Here is a 25,594-nt window from a genome sequence, read left to right as displayed (position 1 = left end):
TACAAGACAAGTTTGGGTCATCTTATAGTGCTACAAAGTAAGAATGTGCTTAAAAAAAAAAAAAAAAAGTTGGTGGCATATTGAAAGGACACTAGAGCCAAGCTGAAAGAGCTCCAAATGACCAAAGCTGGGAACAATTTGAGCAACAAAACAAAATTACCCAGGGAATAGAATAATACAGGAATTATTATAACTCAGGAAATAAAATAAATATCCACAAGTCTATCCTAATATTAATAATGATTGAATAAATAAACAAGAGAGAAAGGACAATTCTTCCTTACAGAAGAATCCCAAGTAATAAATGCAGAAGGAATGAGGGCAAGAGAAAAATCACCATTAGAACATCACAGTAATAATTGCTGAAGGCAAGATCAGTGCATGAATGCTAAAATTAGTAAAAGTTTAAGGAGGAATAGGATTAAAGGATCTCCCCCCAAATATTTACAAATTATAAAGGGAAACATAGTAACTTTACAGTGGTGAAACCCGGCAGACACTACCCTAACCGAATGATCAAGGTTAACATCACCATTAACAAGACATCAGCATCATGAGCCTTGTGATATGATGCACTGAGGAGGAAGGCACATCAGACTCTGTAGTATTCCTCCCAAAATTCTAGAACTTCACTCTAAATCTGAGAAAGTATCATATTTTAAAAAGTGACCTATCTCCGCCCCCTTTTTTTTTTAAGGATTGTGAGATATTCCAGGCTCATCTGATTATTTCCCTGCCCCAGCTCTGGAATCAACCACTTCTTCAAGGAGCCCTGGTTCTTTTTATTGGAGACACCAAGAAACCCAAATTGAGGGACATTCTATTTAATACCTGACCAGTACTCTTCAAAAGTGTCATGGTCACAAAAGACAAAAACAGAGGGACTGTCATAGACATTGGAAGAGACCTAAGAAGCTATGACCATTAGGGGCACCGCGGTGGCTCAGGGGTTAACTGTCCGACTTCGGCTCAGGTCATGGTCTCACTGCTCATGAGTTCGAGCCCTGCATCAGGCTCTGTACTGACAGCTCAGAGCCTGGAGCCTGCTTCGGATTCTGTCTCTGTCTCTGCCCCTCCCTCCCTTGCTTGCTTGCTCTCTCTCACTCTCTCTCTCTCTCTCTCAAATATAAAATAAAACATAAAAAAGAACAAAACAAAATGAAGCCATGACCATTAAATGTAATGTAGGATTCTGGAACAGAAGAAAGACTCTAGTGGAAAAACTAGTAGAATTTGAATAAAGTCTATAGCTTAATTAATAGTATTGTACCAATGCTGATTTCTTAATTTCGATAATTGTGCTGTGGTAATACAAGATAAAACTAGATGAAAGGTACATGGGAACTTTTGTACTTTATTTGCAACTCTTGTGTAAATCTAAAATTGTTTCAAAATAAGTTTTTTAAAAAAACTTAACTTTCAAAAGCTTTTTTTAAGTATGTGAATTTAGTCACTGTTTTGGTAAAAAAAAAAATATGTACACTTAGAAATAAATGTAGTTTAGGGGCGCCTGGGTGGCTCAGTCGGTTGGGCGGCCGACTTCGGCTCAGGTCATGATCTCTCGGTCCGTGAGTTTGAGCCCTGCGTCAAGCTCTGTGCTGACAGCTCTGTGCTGACAGATCGGAGCCTGGAGCCTGCTTCGGATTCTGTGTCTCCCTCTCTCTCTGACCCTCCCCCATTCATGCTCTGTTTCTCTGTCTCAAAAATAAATAAACGTGGGGCGCCTGGGTGGCGCAGTCGGTTAAGCGTCCGACTTCAGCCAGGTCACGATCTCACGGTCCGTGAGTTCGAGTCCCGCGTCAGGCTCTGGGCTGATGGCTCAGAGCCTGGAGCCTGTTTCCGATTCTGTGTCTCCCTCTCTCTCTGCCCCTCCCCCGTTCATGCTCTGTCTCTCTCTGTCCCAAAAATAAATAAACGTTGAAAAAAATAAATAAATAAACGTTAAAAAAATTAAAAAAAAAAAAAAGAAAGAAATGTAGTTTATATTCTGAAAAAAACATTATATGGGAACATTTTCACGTTGCTTTTGTTTAAAATTTCCCTTTGCACCTTGAAGGTTTTTTTAGGTTGGTTTTTTTCTTTTAATCCGTTGCTCCTATGGTGCCTGGCTGGCTCTTTTGCTAAAACATGCAACTCTTGATCTTGAGGTCATGAGTTTGAATCCTATATTGGGTGTAAAGATTACAAAAAAATAAACAAACAGGGGGCACCTGAGTGGCTCAGTCAGTTAAGCTCTGATTTCAGTTTAGGTCATGATCTCATAGCTCGTGGGTTTGAGCCCTGCGTCAGGCTCTGTGCTGATAGCTCTGAGCCTGGATCCTGCTTCGTATTCTGTGTCTCCCTCTCTGTCTGCCTCTCCCCTGCTCATGCACTGTCTCTCTCCCTCTCTCTCAAAAAAAATAAAGTAAATCTTTAAAAAAAAATTAAAAAGAAGTAAAAAACTGTAATAGTTGCTCCCTTTTACCTGCTGACATTAAAATCAGAAAGAGTTCTTGATAAAAAAGAAACAAGAAACGTTTAAAACTTTACAGTCTATTTTTTTTTAATTTTCTTTTAATGTTTACTTTTGAGAGAGAGAGAGACAGAGTGTGAGTGGGTGAGGGGCAGAGAGAGAAGGAGACACAGAATCTGAAGCAGGCTCCAGGCTCTGAGCTGTCAGCACAGAGCCTGACACGGGGCTCGAACCCACGAACTTTGAGATCATGACGTGAGCCGAAGTCAGACGCTCAACCGACTGAACCACCCAGGTGCCCCTACAGTCTATTCTAAACATTCTTTTTATTTTTTTTAAGTTTATTTATTTATTTTGAGAGAGACAGCATGGGGGGGTGGGGGGACAGAGAGAATGGGAAAGAGAATCCCAGTCTGGCTGTCAGTGCAGAGCCTGACGTGGGGCTTGAACCCACAACCCATGAGATCATGACCTGAGCCAAGATCAGAGTCAGACAGCTAACCAACTGAACCACCCAGGTTCTCCAACATTTTCTTTTAATGAATGAGTTTGTACTTTGTTCTCTCTAATCTGTGTGTGTGGAGGGGGGGTGGGGGCTGTGTTCAGGCAACTATGCCTCTTGCACAAGTAACAAAAAGCAAAACAAAAAGAGTGGGGGGAGAAAGATATGATGAGATTAGGAGATTAGATTTATAAGAACAGGAATAGTATTAACGACAGTTCATTTGCTTTTGTCCCGTCCTGGGTTCTGCAAGACAGTTTGCTTAGTTAGGTGAAGTCTGGAGATGCATTTATTACAGTAGGACTCCTGGAGCAGCCACAGGTCTCACCCTCAGCAATAGCTTGAGGAAGCAGATACCTGGGGCCAAATTTCCCAGTGAGTCATTGCCCAACCCTTAAACTTTAAAGAACCTTTGTTCAAGAGATTTTTATCAACAAGCTATAGCTCCCCATAGGACATTTAGCCGTCTTACCTCAAGCTACCTGGTGTGATAAAAGAACTTTGAGCTGGGAATTAGAACTCCGGCTTTCATACGTAACTAGTTGTGGAGCTGGGGAAAATTATTGGACCTTCATGTGGCTCAATTCCCTTATTGTATAAAGGGGGATTTGGTTACTCGATTTCTTTTTTTTTTTCAACGTTTATTTATTTTTGGGACAGAGAGAGACAGAGCATGAACGGGGGAGGGGCAGAGAGAGAGGGAGACACAGAATCGGAAACAGGCTCCAGGCTCTAAGCCCTCAGCCCAGAGCCTGACGCGGGGCTCAAACTCACGGACCGCGAGATCGTGACCTGGCTGAAGTCGGATGCTTAACCGACTGCGCCATCCAGGCGCCCCTCGATTTCTAAGCTTCCCTTTTGATGTTAAAATCTGCCCTATGCATCTAAAACCGAAGACTTCTTCCTTCTTAGCAAACAGTTTCCCTTTCTATGTGTCCCATTATTATTTGTGATACCACCGTCCTTCCAATGTCTGAGGCTAGAAAATCTTAGAGTTATTTCTGTTATATCCATTTCCTTTAACTCTCGAACACAGTTGACAACCAATCCAGCCATTCTTCCCTCACAGTTGAAGTGGTGTCGGTAGCATGTATACTAAGATTGGAACGATCCAGAGAAGATTAGCATGGCCCTTGCTCAAGGGTGACACACAGTTAAAGTGGTAGTAGAATGCGTTTGACCTAAGAGGCTGGGTTTTAGAATCTGAACACGCCTTCTGCTTGGGCCATATATTAGCTACATGACCTTTGGCACATTACTCAACCTCAATGAACCAGGTTTTGTTTTTGTTTTTGCTTTTGTTTTTAATGGAAATAACACTAGTCTATCTCCAGGGTTGTTGTAAGGCTTAAATGAGTTAGTAAGTGTCCAATAAGTAATAGTGCCTTTTATTATTTGCACGTAGCAGTGCAGTGGATTAGATCTTAGAGTCAAATGGGCCTTTGGAAAAAAAAAAATAGTCAAAGGTATGGTAGCCAGGGGTGCCCGGGTGGTTCAGTCGGTTAGGTGTCCGACTCTTGGTTTTGGCTCAGGTCATGATCTCACGGTTTATGAGTTCGAGCCCCACGTCAGGCTCTACGCTATCAGAGTAGAGCCTGCTTGGGATTCTCTGTCTCCCTCTCTCTCTGCCCCTCCTTCATGCACATTCTCTCTCTCTCTCTCTCTCTCTCTCTCTCTCTCTCAAAATTAATAAACTTAAAAAAAGGCATTGCAGCCCAAACTGAATACCTCCTTCTAGATGGGTCTTTCCAGGCATTGGTACATGCCCTTCTCACTCTTAATAAGTTGTCTAGGATTAGGAAGTTGTCCTAAAGTGTGAGAATGGGATTCCCATCTGAGAGAGAGTTGGTAAGGAGGGAGAGATATCACACCTTTAATTCAAGCCCATGAAAGTCAAGATGTTCACAGTGGAGAGTATTTCAAGAAGGCCCTAGTTAATTCTAAGTTTCACTGAAAGAACAGATGATTTATCTCTGATGCTGGCCATTCTGGGAAGATAACTGCCACTACACTCTTGCTGAAAGATAATTTGTATGTGTTTGCAGCTAAGTGATTCAAAACTTTTGCTACCCAATTTTCTACCATGGCCAAAAGTGATGATTTTAATCATTATTCATTACTTGTAGTGGAAAGAAAATTGACTTTGGAAATCAGAGAGAATATGGATTTGAATCCCAGCTCTGCTACTTATGACTAAAAGATGATTGTACAGTTATTTAATATCTCTGAATTTTGGTTTTTCAACATAAATATGAGATAGTAAAACCAATCTTGTAGAGCGGTTCTGAGAATTAAGTGAAATATGTACTTCATATAAGTAGATGTTTTAAAATGTTCATTTCTGGGGCACCTGGGTGGTTCAGTCAGTTGAGTGTCCAACTCTGGATCTCAGCTCAGGTCATGATCTCATGGTTCATGAGATTGAACCCCTCATTGGGGTTCTTGGGATTCTTGCTCTCCCTCACCCTCTGCCCCTCCCCTGCTCATGCACTTGCTCTCTCTCTCTCAAAAATAAATAAAAATACACATGTGAAAAATAAATAAACAAAACGTTCATTTCTTTCCAGGAGTGTGACTTTTAACCTCAGCCTGGAATTTTTAGCTTCCTAAAATCACTAGGATTTTTCTTGCAGGCGTGTATATTTCAACATATGTAAAACAAACTCATAATTCTCCCACTTCTTCCTATGTTTACTGTCTCTTTTAATGGCATCAACAATCTTCTAATCATTCAAGTTTGATGATTCCAATTTTGATTCCTTCTCTAACTCTAAATCCATTTTATTCTAAGAACTGTAAATTCTCTTCCCACCTTTCCATTCCCACCTATGCTAATGTAAACCTTGATTACCTCTCACTTAGACAGTTTTAGGATCTTTTTGACAAGTAAATTAGACTCCAGTCTTTGCCCCCCAATTATCACGTTATACACTGCTGCAGAATCAGCTTTTAAAACATGGTTCCCATTATGTTACTTGCTTTTTCAGAAACTTTCCAGGTTCCACCATAGAGACTGTGGGCGATTCACTATAGAACTCTTATCTTACAGATATAGATGTTGGGCTCAGGGAAATCATTCTTTTGGGAGTGGCACATGAAGACTAGACCTTATCTCTGCTCACTCACAGGCTAGTTCTTTCCAGTATTGGAATATGGCTCAAACTCCTTAACATGGTTTGCAAGGATTTTCCCATTCTGGGCCCATTCTTTCCCTACCTTATCTTCCACTACTTTTGTACCTACAGTCAAATCCATTAAAGTATTCTATGCTATTTCAGCTCCCTAGCAGTATGATGCTGTTCTCCCTACCTGAGATGCACTTTCCTCCTCCTGGCCTCAGATGAAGTTCTGCCCCTCTGTCAGTCCCAAGTCAATCTGATGTCTCTTCCCTTCCCTCCCATCAAGCCAGAAAATCAAATTCCCTACTCCTAGACCACACATTGCCTCTAACCATATTCTACTTCGTGCTATAATTATTGTGTACGTGTCAGCAAGCCCCAGCCAGGGCAGGCCCTCTCCCTATACCTTATAGAAAGTAGCTAGTTACTTGGTAACCTGATACCAGCGTCTATCAAAAAGCGTGTACTCATTCTCGCCTTTATCTGTTTCATAGGGTGCTGCTAATCACATTACTAAGAAATGATAGTATGCTTCTGTAAAGAGAAGTGTGGTGATGGTGTGAGCCACCTCATTCCTTGAGCAAAAAGTGTGCTTATCACAGCCTTATACCAAGATAGATACTCTGCGTTTTCCTGGATTCCTGGCCAATGTTAATCAAAACCATGGAATTAGACTTGGGAATTAAATACCCCCCCCCCTTTTTTTAACCATACTCAGTCCCTCAAATAATGAAGGATTTTTCCTTTTTACAAACAAATTTGAGAACATATCTTCTGTATTTTTTTCTTTGATCCAGAATTGATTGCTATAGAAGCACTGACGACTTTTATACCCACACCTACATTGAAAGCATAATTGTACCAAACAGTGTCTTAAAGTGTGATTCAGTATTTCCTAACCTTGGCTCAAAGGGTCATTACTGTGATGTTGCGTAACTGAGTTTAGCAGAATTGTTTTTGCTTCTGTATCTTTTTCTTATTAGAGTAAGGGCTGACAATGTTCGACGGGTCTGTCAGATTCAGACTGGGAAGCAGATAAACAAGTAAATACATATTATTTGATACACTGACGTTTACTTCAAAGAACATGTGTAGAATTAAGATTATTTTATCCAGGAAGAGAGAGATTCTTGAAAAACCAATATGTATTACTTACTCTGTGTCAGGGTCTTTTCTTTATCTTATTTGTTCCTCATAAGGATATTATGAAGGAAGTACTATTGCTATGGATGAGAAATCTAAGTTTTAGGGATGGGGCCAAAACTCCCACTTAAATGCATCTGTATCTAATACCAGAGCTCCTGATCATGAGGAGATTCTATGTTACCTTCCAACATGGGGCTTAAAACAAACAAGTAAAAACCACAAAACTCTCATTGTTTTCAGACAAGACTTTAGTCGGAAGAAGGAGTACTGCGTGTGGAAAAGTAGTGTGCTCTTTAAGGTTGCTTATCACTTGCTTTGCATAACAGAACTTTCAGTGTAAAATGGCAGCCCAGGTTGCTTGGTTAAGCCCACTGGGTTCTGTTGTTGTCAAGGTTGCTAGAAACAGTACATGATGAACTCTGCATTCTGTCAGATCAGTTATGCTCTGCAGTTGTCAAGAGACCTGCAAGTAGTACTTTATCTATAGTTTTCACTCTTCAAATAAGGAAACTATGGACTCATTTCTAATCTTACCTTCTCTGGACAAAGGTTGGAACTCCTTTGCTAACTACTAGGGCAAAAACACCTTTGGCAATTTCTGGGGCGAAACCGAAACAATCCAGATTAATGGGCAGGGACTGGGTGATTTCAGGGGCATAGCTTTATGTATTCTTTGACTTGAAGCAATGTTAGAAAAGAATTACAGAATAGAGGTTTTTGTCGCCTGAATTTAAAGTACATTATATTTCTCCATGTTGTCAAGATTGTTAAAATGTAAAAATAATAAGTATATAACAATAGTCAATTCTGATATGTATACTTAAATTGCTCTTAATGCATTATAATCTACTTAATATTTTAAATATATCCTCTCCTTAAATCCATATCAAAACACCACCAATGGTAAGTATTATTCTCATTTTTCAGCAGAAGAAAGTAAAACTATATATATTAAATTATATAGGTTGTTCAAGGTGACAAAAGTTATGATTTAGCTGAAGATTATCTCAACTTAAAGCCCTCACTCTTTATCTTATACCATGCTGTGTCCCCAGCTCTCTCTCCAAACCAAGTGGTCAGTGATGCACAGTTTGGGGAGAAAGGGCAGCCAAAAGAAACTTGGACGTAGGTAGAACCTAATTTGGACCTGAATCTACACAGATGCCAAGTGTACTTCCCTTGGGATGTAACTCAGAAGAGTGGAACATTTCACTCCAAATGTGACTTTGGAACAGATTTAAGTTCAGAGGGAGGCCAATTGATGTTTGCACAGTGAGGTCAGTCATAAAATGATGGAACTGGAAGGGACCTTAGAGATCATCTGGTCTAACCTTCTCATTTTACAGGAAACTACAACCCAGATATTGAATCATTTGACCAAGGTTACAGTTTTTGAGAGAGAACTGGTAGAGGCAGTGGTGTGGTCTGCTGGCCTAGGTAGAGCTCTGTGTTCTCTCTTCTGCCACACCACTGCGAGCCCTTGGCTGCTAGAGAATCCTCTTCTGTGTCTAATACTCTGACTTTCTTTATTGCTTAGGTATTTCAGTATCTGTCGACAAGATGGAATCAACTCCATTTAATAGACGGCAATGGACTTCAGTATCATTGAGGGTAACGGCCAAAGAACTTTCTCTTGTCAACAAGAACAAGTCATCGGCTATTGTAGAAATATTCTCCAAGTAAGTGCTGATCCTTGTCCAAGAGGACCACCTGTCTTGAGCAAACATTACCACCTGTCAGGGAAATCAGTAAAGGAAGTACATGATGTAAAATGGTTTTATTGAGGGGCAGTTGGGTGGCTCGGTCCATTAAGTGTCCAGCTCTTGGTTTCGGTCAAGTCATGATCTCATGGTTCATGACTTTGAGCCCCACGTCGGGCTCCGCTGCTGGCAGTGTGCAGCCTGCTTGGGATTCTCTCTCTCTCTCTCTCTCTTTCTTTCTCTCTCTCTGCCCCTCCTCTGCTCGTTCTCTGTCTCTCTCAGAATAAGTAAACTTTAAAAAAAAAAGTCTAAAAAAAATGGCTTTATTGAGCACCTTCTGAATTTTAAGCACCATACAAGACACTGTGGAGGAGGCTGATAATAATCAGGAAACACATTCTCTATCCTTGAATTTTTGTTTAGTTAGGGAAAGAAAAAGTTACACACAAAAGATAATTATAAAACACATACTTATTAAGCAAAATGTCAGCAAGTCCAAAATGAATGGAACTAAGGACTAGAAACAATAGGAGAGAAAGAGTGACCATCATGGGCAGAAGCTAATCAGGAAGGCTTTTTGGTTGAGGTGCGTTGTGAGGCAAGCATTGATTTCGTTGAAGGGAGCGTTAGTACACTCTATACCTGCATTGTCCAGTATAGTAGCCACTACATATGTGCCTATTTAAATGTAAATTAATTGGGGCGCCTGGGTGGCTCAGTTGGTTAAGCGGCCGACTTTGGCTCAGATCATGATCTCGTGGTCTGTGAGTTCGAGCCCCGTGTCGGGCTCTGTGCTGACAGCTCAGAGCCTGGAGCCTGTTTCAGATTCTGTGTCTCCCTCTCTCTAACCCTCCCCTGTTCATGCTCCGTCTCTCCCTGTCTCAAAAATAAATAAAACGTTAAAAAAATAAATAAATAAAAAATAAATGTAAATTAATTAAAATTAAATAATACTTAAAATTCAGTTCATCAGCTGCACTAGCCACATTTCACGCATCCAAGAGTTACATGTAGCAAGTGGCTACCATTTTGGAAATCACAGAAACATTTCATCAATGCACAAAGTTTTGTTGAACAGTGAAAACTGTGTAGGCAACCTCCGGCCCACTAGCTGCCTGTTTTAGTAAATAAAGATTTATGGGAACATGGCCATTTCCATTTGTGCATTGTCTATGGCTGCTTTCGTGCTATAGCTGCAGAGTTGCAGCAGAGACCAGATGGCCTCAAAGTCTAAAATATTTACTACCTGGTCCCTTAAGAAAAAGCTTGCTGACCCCCTACTCTGGACCATGAGTTCTTTGATACGAGGGCCCCTTTCCCACTTATTTTATATGCCTAGTGTATAGCATGGTGACTGGAATGTAGTAGGCACTCAACAGATGTTGAAAGAATGGTATATGTAATATACCAGGGATGCACACATTGACTTCACTCAAAGGGAGACGCCATACTGGGGAGGAGCTTAGGACAGCTGATAGGTTTACCTTACTAGTAGAGTTTGTTAATTAATAGGAAGCTCGATACATTTAAGAGATAAAACATGGTCAAGGTTTGAAGAAAGAAATTCTGGGAGCTGTATCTAGGATATAGCTAAATAACAAGACATTTTTAAATCTACCGTGTCACCTTTTCTTCAGGAACAAATCCATCAAGCACTTGCTCTGTGGAAAACACTGCCCTTCCAAATTGTTGACTTTGTTTACCGCTCAAGGTGGAAGGAAGGTGGGGGGGAGACTGCATAGGCCGTTTATCTTCTACATTATGCATTTTGTATTGTGGTAATTTTATGGCAAACATGTATTATTCTTACCAAAAAAAAAAAAAAAAAAAGAAAGAAAAAGAAAATCAATAAAGATATTTTAGAAAAAAGGGACAGAGATCCTGAAAGGTAGTAAGACTTATTTTTAATATTTTTTTGAAGCGTCTGGGTGGCTCAGTCAGTTAAGCGTCTGACTTCAGCTCAGGTCATGATCTCACGGTCCATGAGTTCAAGCCCTGCGTTGGGCTCTGTGCTGACAGCTCAGAGCCTGGAGCCTGCTTCAGGTTCTGTGTGTATGTGTGTGTCTCTCTCTCTGCCTCTCTCCTGCTCACACTCTGTCTCTCTAACTCTCAAAAATAAATAAATGTCATTTAAAAAAATTTTTTTAACATTTATTTTTTTGGGGAGTGAGTGGGGAGAGTGCAAGCAGCGGAGGGGCAGAGAGAGGGAGACAGAGGATCCGAAATGGGCTCCATGCTGACAGGCTGACAGCAGCAAGCCTGGTGTGGGGCTCAAACCCACGAACCGTGAGATCATGACCTGAGCTGACATCAGATGCTCAACTGACTGAGCCACCCAGCTGCCCCTGGGAAGGTAGTAAGACTTAATCCCTGACCTCAAGGAAACTGATGGTATAAATTAGTATGGTTTATATGGTAGCTGAAGTCCCTGAACCTCCTTCATCTTAAGAATCACCTGGGGTACTTACTAATAATATGGTGCTCCGGTTATCTATTGCTCATTAGAAAAAAAAAATCTCCAACATTTAGTGGCTTGAAATACTAACATTTATTTTGCTTGTGAATCTCCAATTTGATGCTTCTGTTAGCATCAGCCAAGGTGGCTCAAAGATGGGACCCATAGTCCTCTAAAGACTCACTCACTCGCAAGTCAGGTCATTGCTGCTGGCAGTCATCTGGGATCTCAGCTGGGGCCCTGGTCAGAATACCTACACATGGCTTTTCCATGTGGCTGCGTGGCTTAGTTGTCTGGGTGCCAAGGGCAAGCATCCAGAGACAGAGGGAGGGAACAAAGGAAGAAGGGAGACAGGATCAGGAGTTGTGTGGCCTTTTATGACCTGGCCTCAGAAGTTACACAGAATCACTTTTGCCACATTCTCTTCAAGTTGGCCCACATTCAGAGGGACGAGAACTTGACTCTACTTTTCGATGGGAGGAATGTCAATTTTTGTTTTTAATGTCTATTTTTGAGCGAGAGGAGGGGGAGAGGGGCAGAGAGAAAGGGAGACAGAGGAGCTGAAGCAGGCTCTGTGCTAACAGCAGACAGTCCGATGCAGGGCTTGAACTCATGAACCGTAAAATCATGACCTGAACCGAAGTCAAACGCTTAACCAGCTGAGCCACCAGGCGCCCCAGGAATGTCAAAGATATTTTTGGACATGTTTTAAAACTATCCTATATGGCTTCCCTGGCTCCTCCCCTAAAGAGTCTGATTCAATGTGTCTGGGATGGAGCCCAGGAATTTGTTTTCAACAAGTATCCCAGGTGAATTTTACTTTCAGGGAGGTTTAGGGAGCACTGGTAGTGAAAGATATTCTATCAGGCTTATGATGGGTTCAAACAAAGGATTGTGGAAACTAACCATGAATAAAGGGAATGGGAAAGCAAGCAGTCTGGCATGGAGAGATACAAAAGGGAGAAGGGACTAGTATGGTTTAGTTTGAGCCAGATAATAGATGGCCTTGAATGCCATACTGAGTTCAGGATTTAGTTAGATAAACAAGGGAAACAATTGAAGGTTTTTGTGTAGAGAGAATGACATGATCAGACTTGTATTTTAGAAAGATGCTTCTGGCAACAGTGTAAAAAGGTAGACTGGAAAGGTGAGAGATTGATAGCATGGAAACAAGTTGTGAGGCTCTCTTGAGAACCCAAGTGAAAGCTATTGAGGGTGGGGGGCAGCAGGAATGGAGAGGAAGGGAAAGAACTGAGACAGTGTTGAGATGTGATTAATGGGAGTTGGAAACTCCCTCTTCTGCAGAGAAACTTCTCCACATTCTTACCCTTTTCACCCTCCCTAGCCCCACCTCTCTTCAGCTGAACTTGGCTTTCCCTCCACTTGCCTTCTGTCTCTGAGCAGTGGCCGCCTGCTGCTTCTGCACATGCTGGGGCTGGGAGTCAGGGTTGCTGATGTCCTAAATCTCCACTACTGGTTCCCATCGATTGTTTTTCATTCCTTGTTCTGAAGTTCTAAACCTGTGCTTTGAGGCTCACATCTAACTGTACTGTACTCTTTCTTTATTCCCCTTTCTTGCAGTGGTATGCCAGCCACCTGGCCAAGCTCCCCCCACTTTGCTGGGGACAGTAGCTTCCAGCTTCATTCTCTCCTCAGTGTTTCTCAGCAACGGTGCTATTGGCATTTTCGATGAGGCAGACCTTCCTTCTGCAGGATGTTCATCCTTCCTCCAAATGCTAGTAGTACCCCCACGACATTGTGACATCCAAAAAAGAAAAATGAGGTGGAAGGGAAACCTTAGGAAGATTCCCTCACATGTTTCCAGATGTCCCCCAGGGCCCATAGTGCCCCCCAGTGAAGAATCACTGGTCCACATAAATGACCCGTCTCATACTCTGACCTCCTAATTTCTTGACCTTCCCTACTTCTTCAACCGACACATTGTCTCCCATGGCCCTGCATCCAATCCCAACCTTATCTCATGCAGAATCCATCTCTGGAATGTGCATTTTTTAATACCTCTCTGATTGGAGCTTCCTGTGCTAATACTCTTCCGCTCTCTTATTCCCACTGACACTGCTCTCAGGCCAAAGCAGGACGCCCAGGCCGTGGATGGCTTCTTGGCTTCACTTCCTTCCCTGCCTACCTCAGTTGGTCACTTCAGTGAAACTCTCACCCCTTCTTCAGTTCCTTTCCCAGCCCTTTGTTCTGTCATGGCCTCGCCCGGCCGGTTCTCAAGATAGAGGAACTGGGTCTTTTAGAACTGATGAGAGTTAGGAAGTTGGGAAAAGCAGTTCATCTTAGGGGCCTTCTTAATCTTACAGAGAGAAAGCAAAAAGTCATCTTAGAGGTCACCTTCTCCTAGCATAGCAAGGTGACTGTCTTTTCTCCATGAAGGTTATAAGGGCAAATGGCAATTATGCAAAACTAAATCCTGAACTTATTAACAGAATCGATGTGCCAGGCTTCATGCTAGATTCTTTTTTTTTTTTTTTTTTTTTTTTAGTTTATTTACTTATTTCGAGAGAGAGAGAGAGAGAGAGAGAGAGAGAAAGCGAGTGTGAGCCAGGGAGGGGGTGGGGTGGAGAGAGAGGATCCCAAAGCAGGCTCAGTGTGGGAGCCCGAAGTGGGGCTTGATCTCACAAACCATGAGATCGTGATTTGATCCAAATTCAAGAGCTGGACGCTTAACCGACTGAGCCACCCCGATGCCCATGTATTAAACTAGTTTTGAAGGATGAATAGATTTTATTTGGTAGGCTGAGAGGATGGTGGTGACATTGCAGAGAGCCACAGGAGGTCTAAGGCACAGAAGTAGTACAGGGTGTGATGTGCACTTGGCACAGATAAACCAGAGAATCAGCCTGAATCTCTTCTCCAGGTTTCATGCTCAATGGAGACCCTGAATCAACGTTGCTGGTCTTGCTCAAGGCTTTTAGGGTTCACTCACTATAGGTTTCCAAAGCAGATTGCAGGACTGTGTTCCACAAAGCATATACTCATCTCTACTTCCAACACCTGGTGACCTGATTTTCTCTTATTTTGAAACACTCCCTATTATGGGGTTTGGAATGAACAAATCCTGTACAAGCCTAGTTAAGAGACTGTAGGAAACCTGAGGAGGTTTCTGATCAGAGATTAATATAAAAGTGGCATTTGGAAGCTTAATCTGGCTCATGTTTGTAGAATTAGCTGGGCTTTACTTTCTTTTTTTTTTTTTTTTTTTTTCAACGTTTATTTATTTTTGGGACAGAGAGAGACAGAGCATGAACGGGGGAGGGGCAGAGAGGGAGGGAGACACAGAATCGGAAACAGGCTCCAGGCTCTGAGCCATCAGCCCAGAGCCCGACGCGGGGCTCGAACTCACGGTCTGAGAGATCGTGACCTGGCTGAAGTCAGATGCTTAACCGACTGTGCCACCCAGGCGCCCCTGGGCTTTACTTTCTAACTGCTAACATGTTTTACATTTATTTGTATATAAGAGTAACTTTTTTGGGGCACCTGGGTGGCTCAATTGGTTGAGCATCCGACTTTGGCTCAGGACATGATCTCACGGCTTGTGAGTTCGAGCCCCATGTCAGGCTCTGTGCTGACAGCTCAGAGCCTGGAGCCTGCTTTGGATTCTGTGTCCCTCTCTCACTCTGCCTCTCCCTCCCTCCCTCATGCTCTGTCTCTCTCAAGAATAAATTTTTTTAAAGAAAGAAAAAAAAACATTAAAAAAATTTAAGAGTGATTTTTCTAGCATAGATCTTAGGTCTCATGAGTACTTTATAGCTCGACTTAATTCTTTTACTGAGCCTCTATACTATATACATCATTAAACTTGAGGTAAGGAAGGTCCTATTGATGAGTCGGTTTGAATAGCTAGCTTTGGGGGCGCCTGGGTGGCTCAGTCGGTTGGGCGTCCGACTTCGGCTCAGGTCATGATCTCGCGGTCCGTGAGTTCAAGCCCCGTGTTGGGCTCTGTGCTGACAGCTCCGAGCCTGGAGGCTGTTTCAGATTCTGTGTCTCCCTCTCTCTCTGACCTTCCCCCATTCATGCTCTGTCTCTCTCTGTCTCAAAAATGAATAAACGTTAGGGGCACCTGGGTGGCGCGGTCGGTTGAGCGTCCGACTTCAGCCAGGTCACGATCTCGCGGTCCGTGAGTTCGAGCCCCGCGTCCGGCTCTGGGCTGATGGCTCAGAGCCTGGAGCCTGTTTCCGATTCTGTGTCTCCCTCTCTCTCTGCCCCTCCCCCGTTCATGCTCTGTCTCTCTCTGTCCCAAAAATAAATAAACGTTGAAAAAAAAAAAAAATTAAAAAAAAAATGAATAAACGTTAAAAAAAATTTAAGAAAAAAAAATGAATAGCTAGCTTTGGTTTACTCACCACTAACTTCAGCGTAACATATCCTTTGCTTGATTAAAATTTGACTTTTTTGGTGGAATTTGGTTTCTTTCCAGAAGACTCCTGTTTGACTCTTACATTTTTGGAAGTAAAGAGAATCTGGCTCATTGGTTTTCAACCTATCTTAATTGAGTTCTTCAGAGGAACCTCAGGGGCCAGGTCTGGGAAGATGGGAAGAACGAAAGGACTGAGCGCGAGACCTTCCACACCAGCCGTACTGCTTTGATCTCTTTTATATGTTAGGTTCTAAATAAGATATCATTTGAGGGCACCTGGGTGGCTCAGTCAGTTAAGCGTCCAACTTTGGCTCAGGTCATGGTCTCGCAGTTCGTGGGTTCGAGACCTGCCATCAGGCTCTGTGCTGACAGCTCAGAGCCTGGAACCTGCTTCAGATTCTGCGTCTCCCTCTCTCTCTGCTCCCCACCCCCACTCGCACTCTGTCTCTCTCTCAAAAAAAGAAAAAAGAAAAAAAAAGAAAGAAACATTAAAAAAAGAGGTATCACTTGAAGGTAGGATTCTGCAGTGAAAAGAGTTTTAAAACCACCAATCTGGCTAACCTTTGCCCCATTCCTCTGACAGACCAGGAACTTGATGGCCAGTGATTATGACTGAGGCTCCCACCCCAGATAGTGGCAAAGCCAAAGCCAGCACACAGATCCCTGAACCCCACCCCCACACTCATCCCTCCCCTCTGTAACACCACCTTCTTATGACTTTACCCTCTCCATAGTCTCAAGAAGGAACCTGGTTTATATTTAGTTTTTCCTTCATTAAGAAAAAATTGACCCTCAGATCTCCCTGGCTACCTTCCTCTTTTTTTTTTTTTTTTTTTTTTTCTTTTCCTTTTTTGCTCCTCTGTAACATTTTAGTGGTGAAATAGTTCCAGAGGAAAAGACATTGCCTGAAACTTGGGAGTTTCCATTTTCTCTTTGCTCTCTTTGAGGGCATGCGAGCAAGAGTCATGGCTCAGGAACTCTGTTCTGGCCTTAGAAAAGTTTGAGGCACTGCTCTTACTCCCAAGATAATTCTAGCATCCTCCATCAGCTGCCTGCCCCACCGCTGAGCATTAATGAGCAGTTGCAAGATTAAATTCTGTGTGTGAAGAAGAGGATGGTGGACGACAAGACAGTCTGGGAGGGGGAGAGGGATGAGATTTTAGTATATGTGCTGCCGAAGCGAGCACGGGATGAGATTTTAATTATAGAAATGTCACTGCAAATATTTTTTCCCCTCCAATTTGAATCTTCAAAATGCCTTCCCCCTCCCCTGCCCCTGCAAAATCAGTGACCTTCACATTTTGTGTCAGAATTACGCCAGTTGCTCTAAGTGCCTTTGAGGAAAGTCTGAGGCCTGAATCCTGCCCCAACCCTGAATTTAGAAGTGTGGCACCCCAGCGTCTCTTAGCATACCGAGAGTGCAAAATGTAAAAAGTACCACGGCCCTGACTTGGAAGAAAGCAGTGGCATGTGACCTTTCTCCCTGCATATCTAATATTTAGCAAGTACTTCATTCTAAATAAAGGACAGGGATATTTGAGTGGAGTTTCAAAACAAAATTCAAGACAGCCAGCGACAGATATACCTGTGTCTTTCAGATGCCTCTGTGCTAAAAGGAGAGGACTGAAGATGAAAATTATTCTGGTCTTCTTTCTTTAAGTCTATATTTCTGTTAAGACAGAAAAGGGAAGGGAACCTTTGAGCCTATTTACTCAACTAACCACAGTGCAAATACTTTGCCTTGGAGAACAATTGACTAAGAATAAACCTGTCTGCTGATTGGCTCTGGCTCCCATATATTGTGTTATCACTGTAATATACTGTAGATGATTACCCAGGGGGTGTGGAAACAAGGGCCAAGGCCAATTGTAGGTTCCTTTCTATCTATAATCCACTTTTCTCTTGCATTTCCATTTCTAGGGACTCTCAGACAGATGTATTAGTACAAGTAAGGGGGAAAATATACGCCCAAAGACATTCACCAAAGTACTATTTGTAATGGTGGAAAGCTGGAAATAATCCAAATGCACATAAAAGGAGTGTGGGTAAATTAATTATATTTATAATGGAAGAGGATTGCCAGGGTTACAAGAGGCTGCTGTGTTGCTAAACCCAGGTGTTGGTAGCCTTGGTATCACATGACCTCTCAGCACTTTGTGCCTCCCACATTTTTCCTTCTCTTGGCTTCTCTGCCAGTTTCCTGGTTGTCTGCTACCTCTCTGGCTATTCCTCGTCATTGTCTCTTATGACCTCTTCATCCCCTTTTTACTGCTAAAATGTTAGTCTCCAGGACCTCTTCTCGCAGTGCACACTCTTGTAGGTGATATCGTGTATTCCCGTGGCTTTAATACCATCTGTGGACTGACAAGTCCTAAATTTATATTGCTAGTTAGTTAACATGGCTAACATTGAACTCTTTATCTTCCCCATCCCCAGATTTGCTCCTCCTTCAGAATTCCCCATCCCAGTTAACAGTAATTCCATGAACTCAGCTGCCAAAAACCTGGGACTTGTTCTTGACTGCTTCTTCCCCCTTCCCTCACTACCAGTCCTGTTGATTCTACCTCTGAAATACATCTCAAGCCTACTCACTTTTCTTTCACTCCAGTGTCACCACCCTGGGCCAAGCCAGCATCACCTCTCATTAATGCCACCTCCTTTGTCGGCCCCCCTAGTCCATTCTCCACACAGCCTCTAGAGAACCCCTTTATTATTTTTTTCAAGATTATTTAAAGGGCGCCTGAGTGGCTCAGTCGGTTAAGCGTCTGACTTCAGCTCAGGTCATGATCTCACAGTTCGTCAGTTCAAGCCCCGCGGCAGGCTCTGTGCTGACAGCTCAGAGCCTGGAGCCTGCTTCGGATTCTGTCTCCCTCTCTCTCTCTGCCCCACCTCTGCTTGCTCTCTGTCTCTCAAAACTGAATAAACATTAAAAATTTTTTAAAAAGTTATTTATTTTCAGAGAGAGAGAGAGAGAGAGAGACGGGGGAGGGGTAGAGAGAGAGAATCCCGAGCAGGCTCCACTGTCAGGGCACAGCCCATTGCAGGGCTCAAACCCACAAACTGTGAGATCATGACCTGAGCTGAAACCAAGAGTTGGACACTTCACAGACTGAGCCACACAGGTGCCCCTGGAGCACTCTTTTAAAAACATGAATTGGATCAGTGACCATTCCTTGCACCTAGGATTACATTCAAAACGCTCAGCATGGCTCACAGAACCTCTGCCTTCCTGATCGGTCTCTTGCTCTCCCTCTCCCGATGTGCTCCAGCAACCCTGGAGCTTTATGTACTTACACACCTGAGGCACCTTGGGGCCTTTGTGTGGGCCATTTTTCTGTGCCTGGAATGCTTTCCTCACCTTGTTTCGCCTGGCCAACTCTTTTGGTCAAACTTCAGATCTCAGTCTAAAGGTCTTGTTCTCAGGAAGGCTTTCCTTCAGACACGCAGCATACACATAACCCTCCACCACGGCCTTCTCAATTTGGTTCCTTTGTTAGGCTATTTCATAATTCTGTGTTCTTTTCCTTTAAAGGATTTATTGCAATATGTGTGTGTGTATTATATATGTGTGTGTGTGTCTAATGTATATATTTTATGTATACATATTATACATATACACACATTATATATATACATTATATATATATTCATGTGCTTATGTGTTTAATGGCTAAACTGTTAAGCTGAGAGCAGGAACTATATCTCTTTTGGTTACTTCCTCTTACTACTTTTCTCTAGTGCTTGAGTAAAAATTCAGCTGTTCTAAGATGGAGAAAGGGAGATGCAGAATAGAATGCACAATATTATCCCATGTTTGTTATGTTTAAAAATTTGTATATTTTGGATGTTAATCCCTTATCTGATATGACTTACAAATACTTTCTTTTATTACATGGATTGCCATTTCACTCTGTTAATAGTTTCCTTTGATGCACAGATTTTGTTGAAGTTCAGTTTATCTACTTTTTCTTTTGTTGCCTGTGCTTTTATTACAAGAAATCATTATCAAATTCAACGTCGTGAATCTTGGCCCCTCATTTCTTCTAAGAGTTTTATAGTTTTAGCTCCTACCCTTAGGTCTTTAATCCATTTTGACTTGATTTTTATATATGGTATAAGGCAAGGGTCCAACTTCTTTTTTTTTTTTTTGCATGTGGAGATCCAGTTTCCCAGCATCATTTGTTGAAAAGACTGTCCTTTCCCTATTAGATGGTCTTGGTACCCTTGTTGAAAAGCTCTTGACTACATATGTGAGGGTTTATTTCTGGGCTATATTCCTTTTCTTCTCCCCCCTAACAAAAATTTTAATGTAGGAAGCAACATGTGAACATTACATTTAGATGGTAAAAGTCACCTTACAATTATATGACATATATGAAGTAATATACTGCTGGCTTAATGGAAAACATAACAGTTGTGACAGTCATGCTTAATACCTTGGTTAAGTAAAGAGAGAAATGGACAGGGGTGGCACAGATATATGCAAAGATTTCACAGTTCAAATATATTTAGCCCTTCTGAGAAAATGCAGATGGGAAATCTGTGGCAAATATTTCTGTAATAGGGTGACTTCCATCCATTAGTAATCATTCTGTTCATGCAATTGAAGTAACTGTAATTGTTTTTGACTGGGCTCTATTCCATTCAATTGATCTATATGTCTTTATGCTAGTATCATACTGTTTTGTTGTGTTTGTTTAATTGTGATATGTTATACATAACATATAATTTATCATTTTAACTATTTTTAAGTATACAATTCAGTGGCATTGAGAACATTCACATTATCAGGCAACCATCACCATCATCCCTTTTTATAGCTGCATAGTATTCCATTACAGGAATACATTGTAATTTATTTACCATTCCTCTGCTAATGGAAATTCAGGTTGTTTTCAGTCTTTTGTTATTACAGTTAATGTGCTGACAAATAATCTAATATAAAAGTCATTTTTGCTTGTGTGAGTGTATCTATAGGACAAATTCCTGTTTCAGAATCAATTCTGTTTCAAATTGATGGATCACAACATTTGTGCTTTTGTAAAATTGACAAAATGCCACCGTAAGGGTTTTATTAATTTACCCCCAGTATATCAGCTTAAAAAAAAAATCTTTCCCTACTTCATAGGTTAAAAATGTTTTAGTGTTGGGGCATCTGCGTGACTCAGTCGGTTAAGTGTCTGGCTCTTGATTTTAGCTTAGGTCACGATCTCCCAGTTCATGAGATTAAACCCCACGTCAGGCTCTGCACTGACAGCCTGGAGCCTGCTTTGGATTCTCTCTGCCTCTCCCCTCCTCACTCTTTCTCTGTCTCAAAATAAATAAATAAACATTAAAAAAAAAAGAAACAAAACAGATGAACATAAGGGAAGGGGGGGAAGAGAAGAACGGGAAGCAAACTATAAGAGACTCTCAATGATAGAGAGCAAACGGGGGGTTGCTGGAGGGAAGTGGGTGGGAGTTGGGCTAGATGGTGATGGGTATTGAGGGCGATGGGCACCAGGTGTTGTATGTAAGTGCTGAATCACTAAATTATACTCCCTGAAACCAAAAAAAAAAAAAAAGTAAGTTGGTTTTGGTAGAGGGATGGGCCCTTCCCCATTCCGCTTTTTTCGTTTTCTCTCACCTCCTTTTCCTTCTCCAAGTGACTTGTGAATTCAGTGGCCCTTTTCTAGGGTTGGGTTGGTGCTGAGTTCTAGGCATGTAAGCCCAAGGAGAGGCATGGGGTGGGGATATTCTTGGTGATGGTGCTGCCTTCTGTGCTTGACTCAGAGGCCCTGGGGAAGCCAGGTTAAGGTTGTCCTGGGTGGCCTGGGGATTTGCTGCAGCCTAGACATCCCAGCCCATCTTTGCCTTCAAATGGAGAAAACCTAATCCCCTCTGAGAAGCCCTGGGACTTCTGTTGTTTCTCAGGGATCTTCTGATCCAAGTAAGAAAAAATGATGAAAGGGGCACCTGGGTGGCTCAGTCAGTTAAGCGTCTGACTTCAGCTCAGGTCATGATCTCACACTCCGTGAGTTCAAGCCCCGCGTCGGGCTCTGTGCTGATGGCTCAGAGCCTGGAGCCTGCTTCAGATTCTGTGTCTCCCCCTCTCTCTGCCCCTCCCCTGCTCATGCTCTGTCTCTTTCTGTCTCAAAAATAAATAAAAACATTTAAAAATTAAAAAAAAAAAAGAAAAATGATGAAAGTAATCATAAAATTAAAATAATTAAATTATACATGCTTGTTTATCAAATGGCATCTATAATGCCATCCACTGTAGCCTTGCCACTATTTTATGCATCACTCAGAAAAAAACAAAAACACTGCCAATTAAAAGGACCAGTGCTTGCTTAGCACATAAACTTTTCTCCTCACATATCACCCTTATTCATACCTAAAACAGTAAAAACAGTTTTTCTTTAAGTGCCAAATCACATGTAATTTCTTTAAAGACATTTTCAGTGGCATTTAAAATATGTGTAATACCATCAACTACATTGAGCTAAAGTGACAATACCAAGAATTTAGATTACACTCACACATGCACGGGCAGTGTGACTAGCTCTCCATCATTTGGCAAGAACTGTAAGATTTCAGAGGCATTAGTGCCCGGGGGAAATGTGCATCCTCGTTCAATGCCATGTTACATCCTTTGGCTAATTGCAAAGTGTTTTTTATGCACGTGATCTCATTTAACCCTCACAGCAACCTTGACAGGAGATCTATAAAGCCATTTTCTAGATAAGGAAACTGAGGTTTACAGAGGTTAAGTGATCACAGTTAATGAGACATCAAAGGGGGATTTAAACCCCAGACTTTCTGCTCTATTTAGTTATTTCCCAGCCTTTGACCTCCTCGCCTTGGACCTGTTAGACCAGACCGGATGACTGTACCAGTGCAGGAAGTGAGGGCTGCTCTGATTCTCTGCTTCTTCTGCTGGAGTTGATTAAAGACACTTGCTGGCAGAAATATGTAGGCAGAAGTGGTTTTCTTAAAGGATAAAAAAGTAAAAACAGGGCACCTGGGTGGCACAATCGGTCGCGCCTCCGACTTCGGCTCAGGTCATGATCTCGCGATTCATGAGTTCGAGCCCTACATTGGGCTCGCTGCTGTCAGTGCAGAGCCCGCTTCAGATCCTCTGTCCCCCTCTCTCTCTGCCCCTGCCCAGCTTGTGCTCTCTCAAAAATAAATAAACATTAAAAAAAAAAGTAAAAACATAAATTTAATTTGAGAACATTCTCTTTCTCCCCCCCCTCCCCTTCTCTGAAGGTACCAGAAAGCCGCTGAAGAAGCAAACATGGAAAAGAGAAGAAGTGTAAGTATTGAGGAGCCCCAGGGCATGTGGAACTTCTTGATAAAGCCTGCGTGGTCCAGCCACCTGCAGCTTCTGTGGGGCTCGGGCTCCATGTCAGCTGAGCCAGGCAATGGTGCCAGCTGCTCTGATTTGTGAGCCATTTACTCATGAGGACGTGGTTCAGGTGCAGGGAATCTTATTTTTCCACTGAGGTTCTCCTTTTGAACCCCTTTCTCTTCCCTGAGTTGAGTGAAAGGTAGAAGGCCAAGTGCTTTGCCCGAGGTTAGTGAAATGGCTTACTAATTCTGCTCAAATTAGAATACAGGGTTTCCTAGGTTCCATCCCTTGTTCCAAATCAAACAACCAGAATTTCTGTATTTCTGCATTTAAATGGTAGCAGCTGTGCCACTGTCGTCATCCTGGGGTTCTTTGTTTAAAGCACACTTCTTGACCCAGTCTAGTTAGCAAGTTTCTTAGCTGCAGGATCCATCAAAGGCTAAAACCTTAGAACAAGCTCTTTTGCTCTCATTCTCTACTCTCCCTGCTGGCTAGCTTCCAGCTGGGCTGGAGAATGTATTTCTTTTGAAATCTTACTTGATTTAATCTTGTGAGGAAAAAAAATCTCACTTATTTGGGTAAGAATTCTTTAATTTGGCTGGCATTACAGAAACATCCTCCTAGCGGTTTTTAGTACCTAACCTATTTAAGTTAGTGCATAACGTGCCCCTGTCAATTTGTTCTCTCGAAGGGGGTAATGTTGACCAGGTCTTTGGCGTAATTTTCCTGTAATTAAAAAATGGGTCCCTTGTGGTCCACTGTAAGCAAAAGCTACCATCATTTCACTCAACTGCTGGTTTCTTTCCTCCTCTCTCTCCCGCCTGTTATTTTTCCCCTTCCTCTTTTCTTCCTTCCTTCTTTCAGTGGTTCATTTAGCAAGTATTCACGGGTCACCTACTAGGTGCCAAGCACTGTTTTAGGCACTAATACAGACTACGATTCTTCCGTCATGGAGTTTGCGATAGTGGGAGAGACGGACAGTAAAGAAATTTTGTCAGGTGGTGGTTAATGCTAAGAAACAACACAAAGTGGGTAGGAGGGATAGAATGTAGGGTGGTCCAGGAACACCTCTGATGAGGGGACACTGGAGTAGAGATCTGAAGATGCGAACCAGGGAGAAGAATGATTAGGGCAGAAGGAAGAGCACATGCAAATGCCCTGAGGCAGGAACTTTGTTGATGTGTTTGAGGAATAGGAAAAGCAAAATCATAGCCACTACGAGGACCAGGGCTTTAACTCTGATCACATGGGGGCCTTCAGAGGGTTTGTGTGCAAAGGAGTGATATTATCTGACTTAAATTTTAAAAAGAGGAGGAAGAAATTCTAGGAACAATGGCAGATGCATGGAGACAAATTATAAAACAATTGCCATGATTTAGGCAAGAGATGATAATGGACTGGACTGGAGTAGTTATATAGGTGATGAGAAGTGGTCAGGATTTATACTGAAAGTAGAGAAAGAGAAAAATGGCAAATGGCAAAAATAATTTTGGCTCAAACACCTGGAAAAATAACATTAATTGAGATGAAGAAGTCTGTAGGAAGAGCAGGTTTAGAGAAGGGAAAATGGTAGAAGCTCAGTTTGGGGCATGTTAAATGTGAAATGCTTTAAGACTTCCAAGTAGAGATTTTTTTTTAATGTTTATTTATTTTTGAAAGAGAGAGCACAAGCAGGGAAGGGGCAGAGAGAACAGGAGAGAGAGAGAGAGAGAGAGCGAGCCCAAGCAGGCTCCATGTTCAGCGCAGCGCCCAATGTGGGGCTCGATCCCACAACCCTGGGATCGTGACCTGAGCCGAAATCAAGAGTCGGACCCTTAACTGACTGAGCCACCCAGGCGCCCCCTATGTAGAGATGTTATATAAGAACTTGAAACTGGAAGAGATGTGAGCTGGAGATAGGATGTGTGTGTATCAAAGTATCCATGGTATTTAAAGACATGAGATGCATGTGATCACTTAGGGAGTGAAAGGAGACAGAGGGGAGGTCTGAGGACTGAGCTCAAGAGCACTTTGATGTTTCAAGTTGGGAGATAAGGAGGAACCAGCAAAGGAGACTGAGTAGGAGCAGCTGGTAAAACGACAGCAGAAACAAGAGTATGGGTGCCAGAAGCCAAGTGAAGAAAGTGCTTCTAAAAGTTTTGTTTTGCTTCTGAGAAAGAGAGAGAGCACGGGAGGGGCAGAGAGAGAGGGAGAGAGAGAATCCCAAGCAGGCTCTTTACTCTGCAATCCCAATGTGGGGCTCAAACTCACAACCGTGAGATCATGACCTGAGCCAGAATCAAGAGTCGGATGCTTTACCAACTGAGCCACCCAGGTGCCCCAAGAAAGTGCTTCTAAAAGGAGAGTTATCATCAGAGTCAAACACCCAGAAAAAGCTGGGAACTGACTATTGGAGCAACATGAAGGTCATTGGTCACCTTGTGCTGTTTGGGAGGCCTGACTGAAGTAGGTTCAAGACAGGGGGATGATAAAAGTTGATACCACGAGTGTAGACAAACACTTGTGG

At 42.4% G+C, this 25,594-nt stretch overlaps 1 protein-coding gene and 1 non-coding gene across 9 annotated transcripts in view; both read left to right on the top strand.

The window, feature by feature from the left end:
• Positions 1 to 25,594, top strand: part of LIMA1 (LIM domain and actin binding 1) — an 84,929-nt gene that overhangs the window by 17,537 nt on the left and 41,798 nt on the right. For 5 of the 8 annotated variants that reach the window (XM_045464223.1, XM_045464224.1, XM_045464222.1 and 2 more), the window contains 2 exons: positions 8,757 to 8,898; positions 23,007 to 23,052. In XM_045464223.1, the coding sequence (XP_045320179.1) occupies positions 8,780 to 8,898; positions 23,007 to 23,052 (165 nt within the window). In that variant the 5' untranslated portion in view covers positions 8,757 to 8,779. Of the gene's footprint in view, positions 1 to 1,755; positions 1,764 to 8,756; positions 8,899 to 23,006; positions 23,053 to 25,594 lie in introns of those variants that run through there. The other 3 variants (XM_045464226.1, XM_045464228.1, XM_045464225.1) reach the window with 2 other exon arrangements.
• Positions 4,029 to 4,132, top strand: LOC123592289. Its single transcript, XR_006709686.1, has one exon. It is a non-coding gene; the product is annotated as a U6 spliceosomal RNA (small nuclear RNA).

The sequence above is a fragment of the Leopardus geoffroyi genome, chromosome B4 (assembly GCF_018350155.1).
Source record: "Leopardus geoffroyi isolate Oge1 chromosome B4, O.geoffroyi_Oge1_pat1.0, whole genome shotgun sequence".
Lineage (NCBI taxonomy): Eukaryota > Metazoa > Chordata > Mammalia > Carnivora > Felidae > Leopardus > Leopardus geoffroyi.
This window is presented reverse-complemented; position numbering and strand designations above follow the sequence as displayed.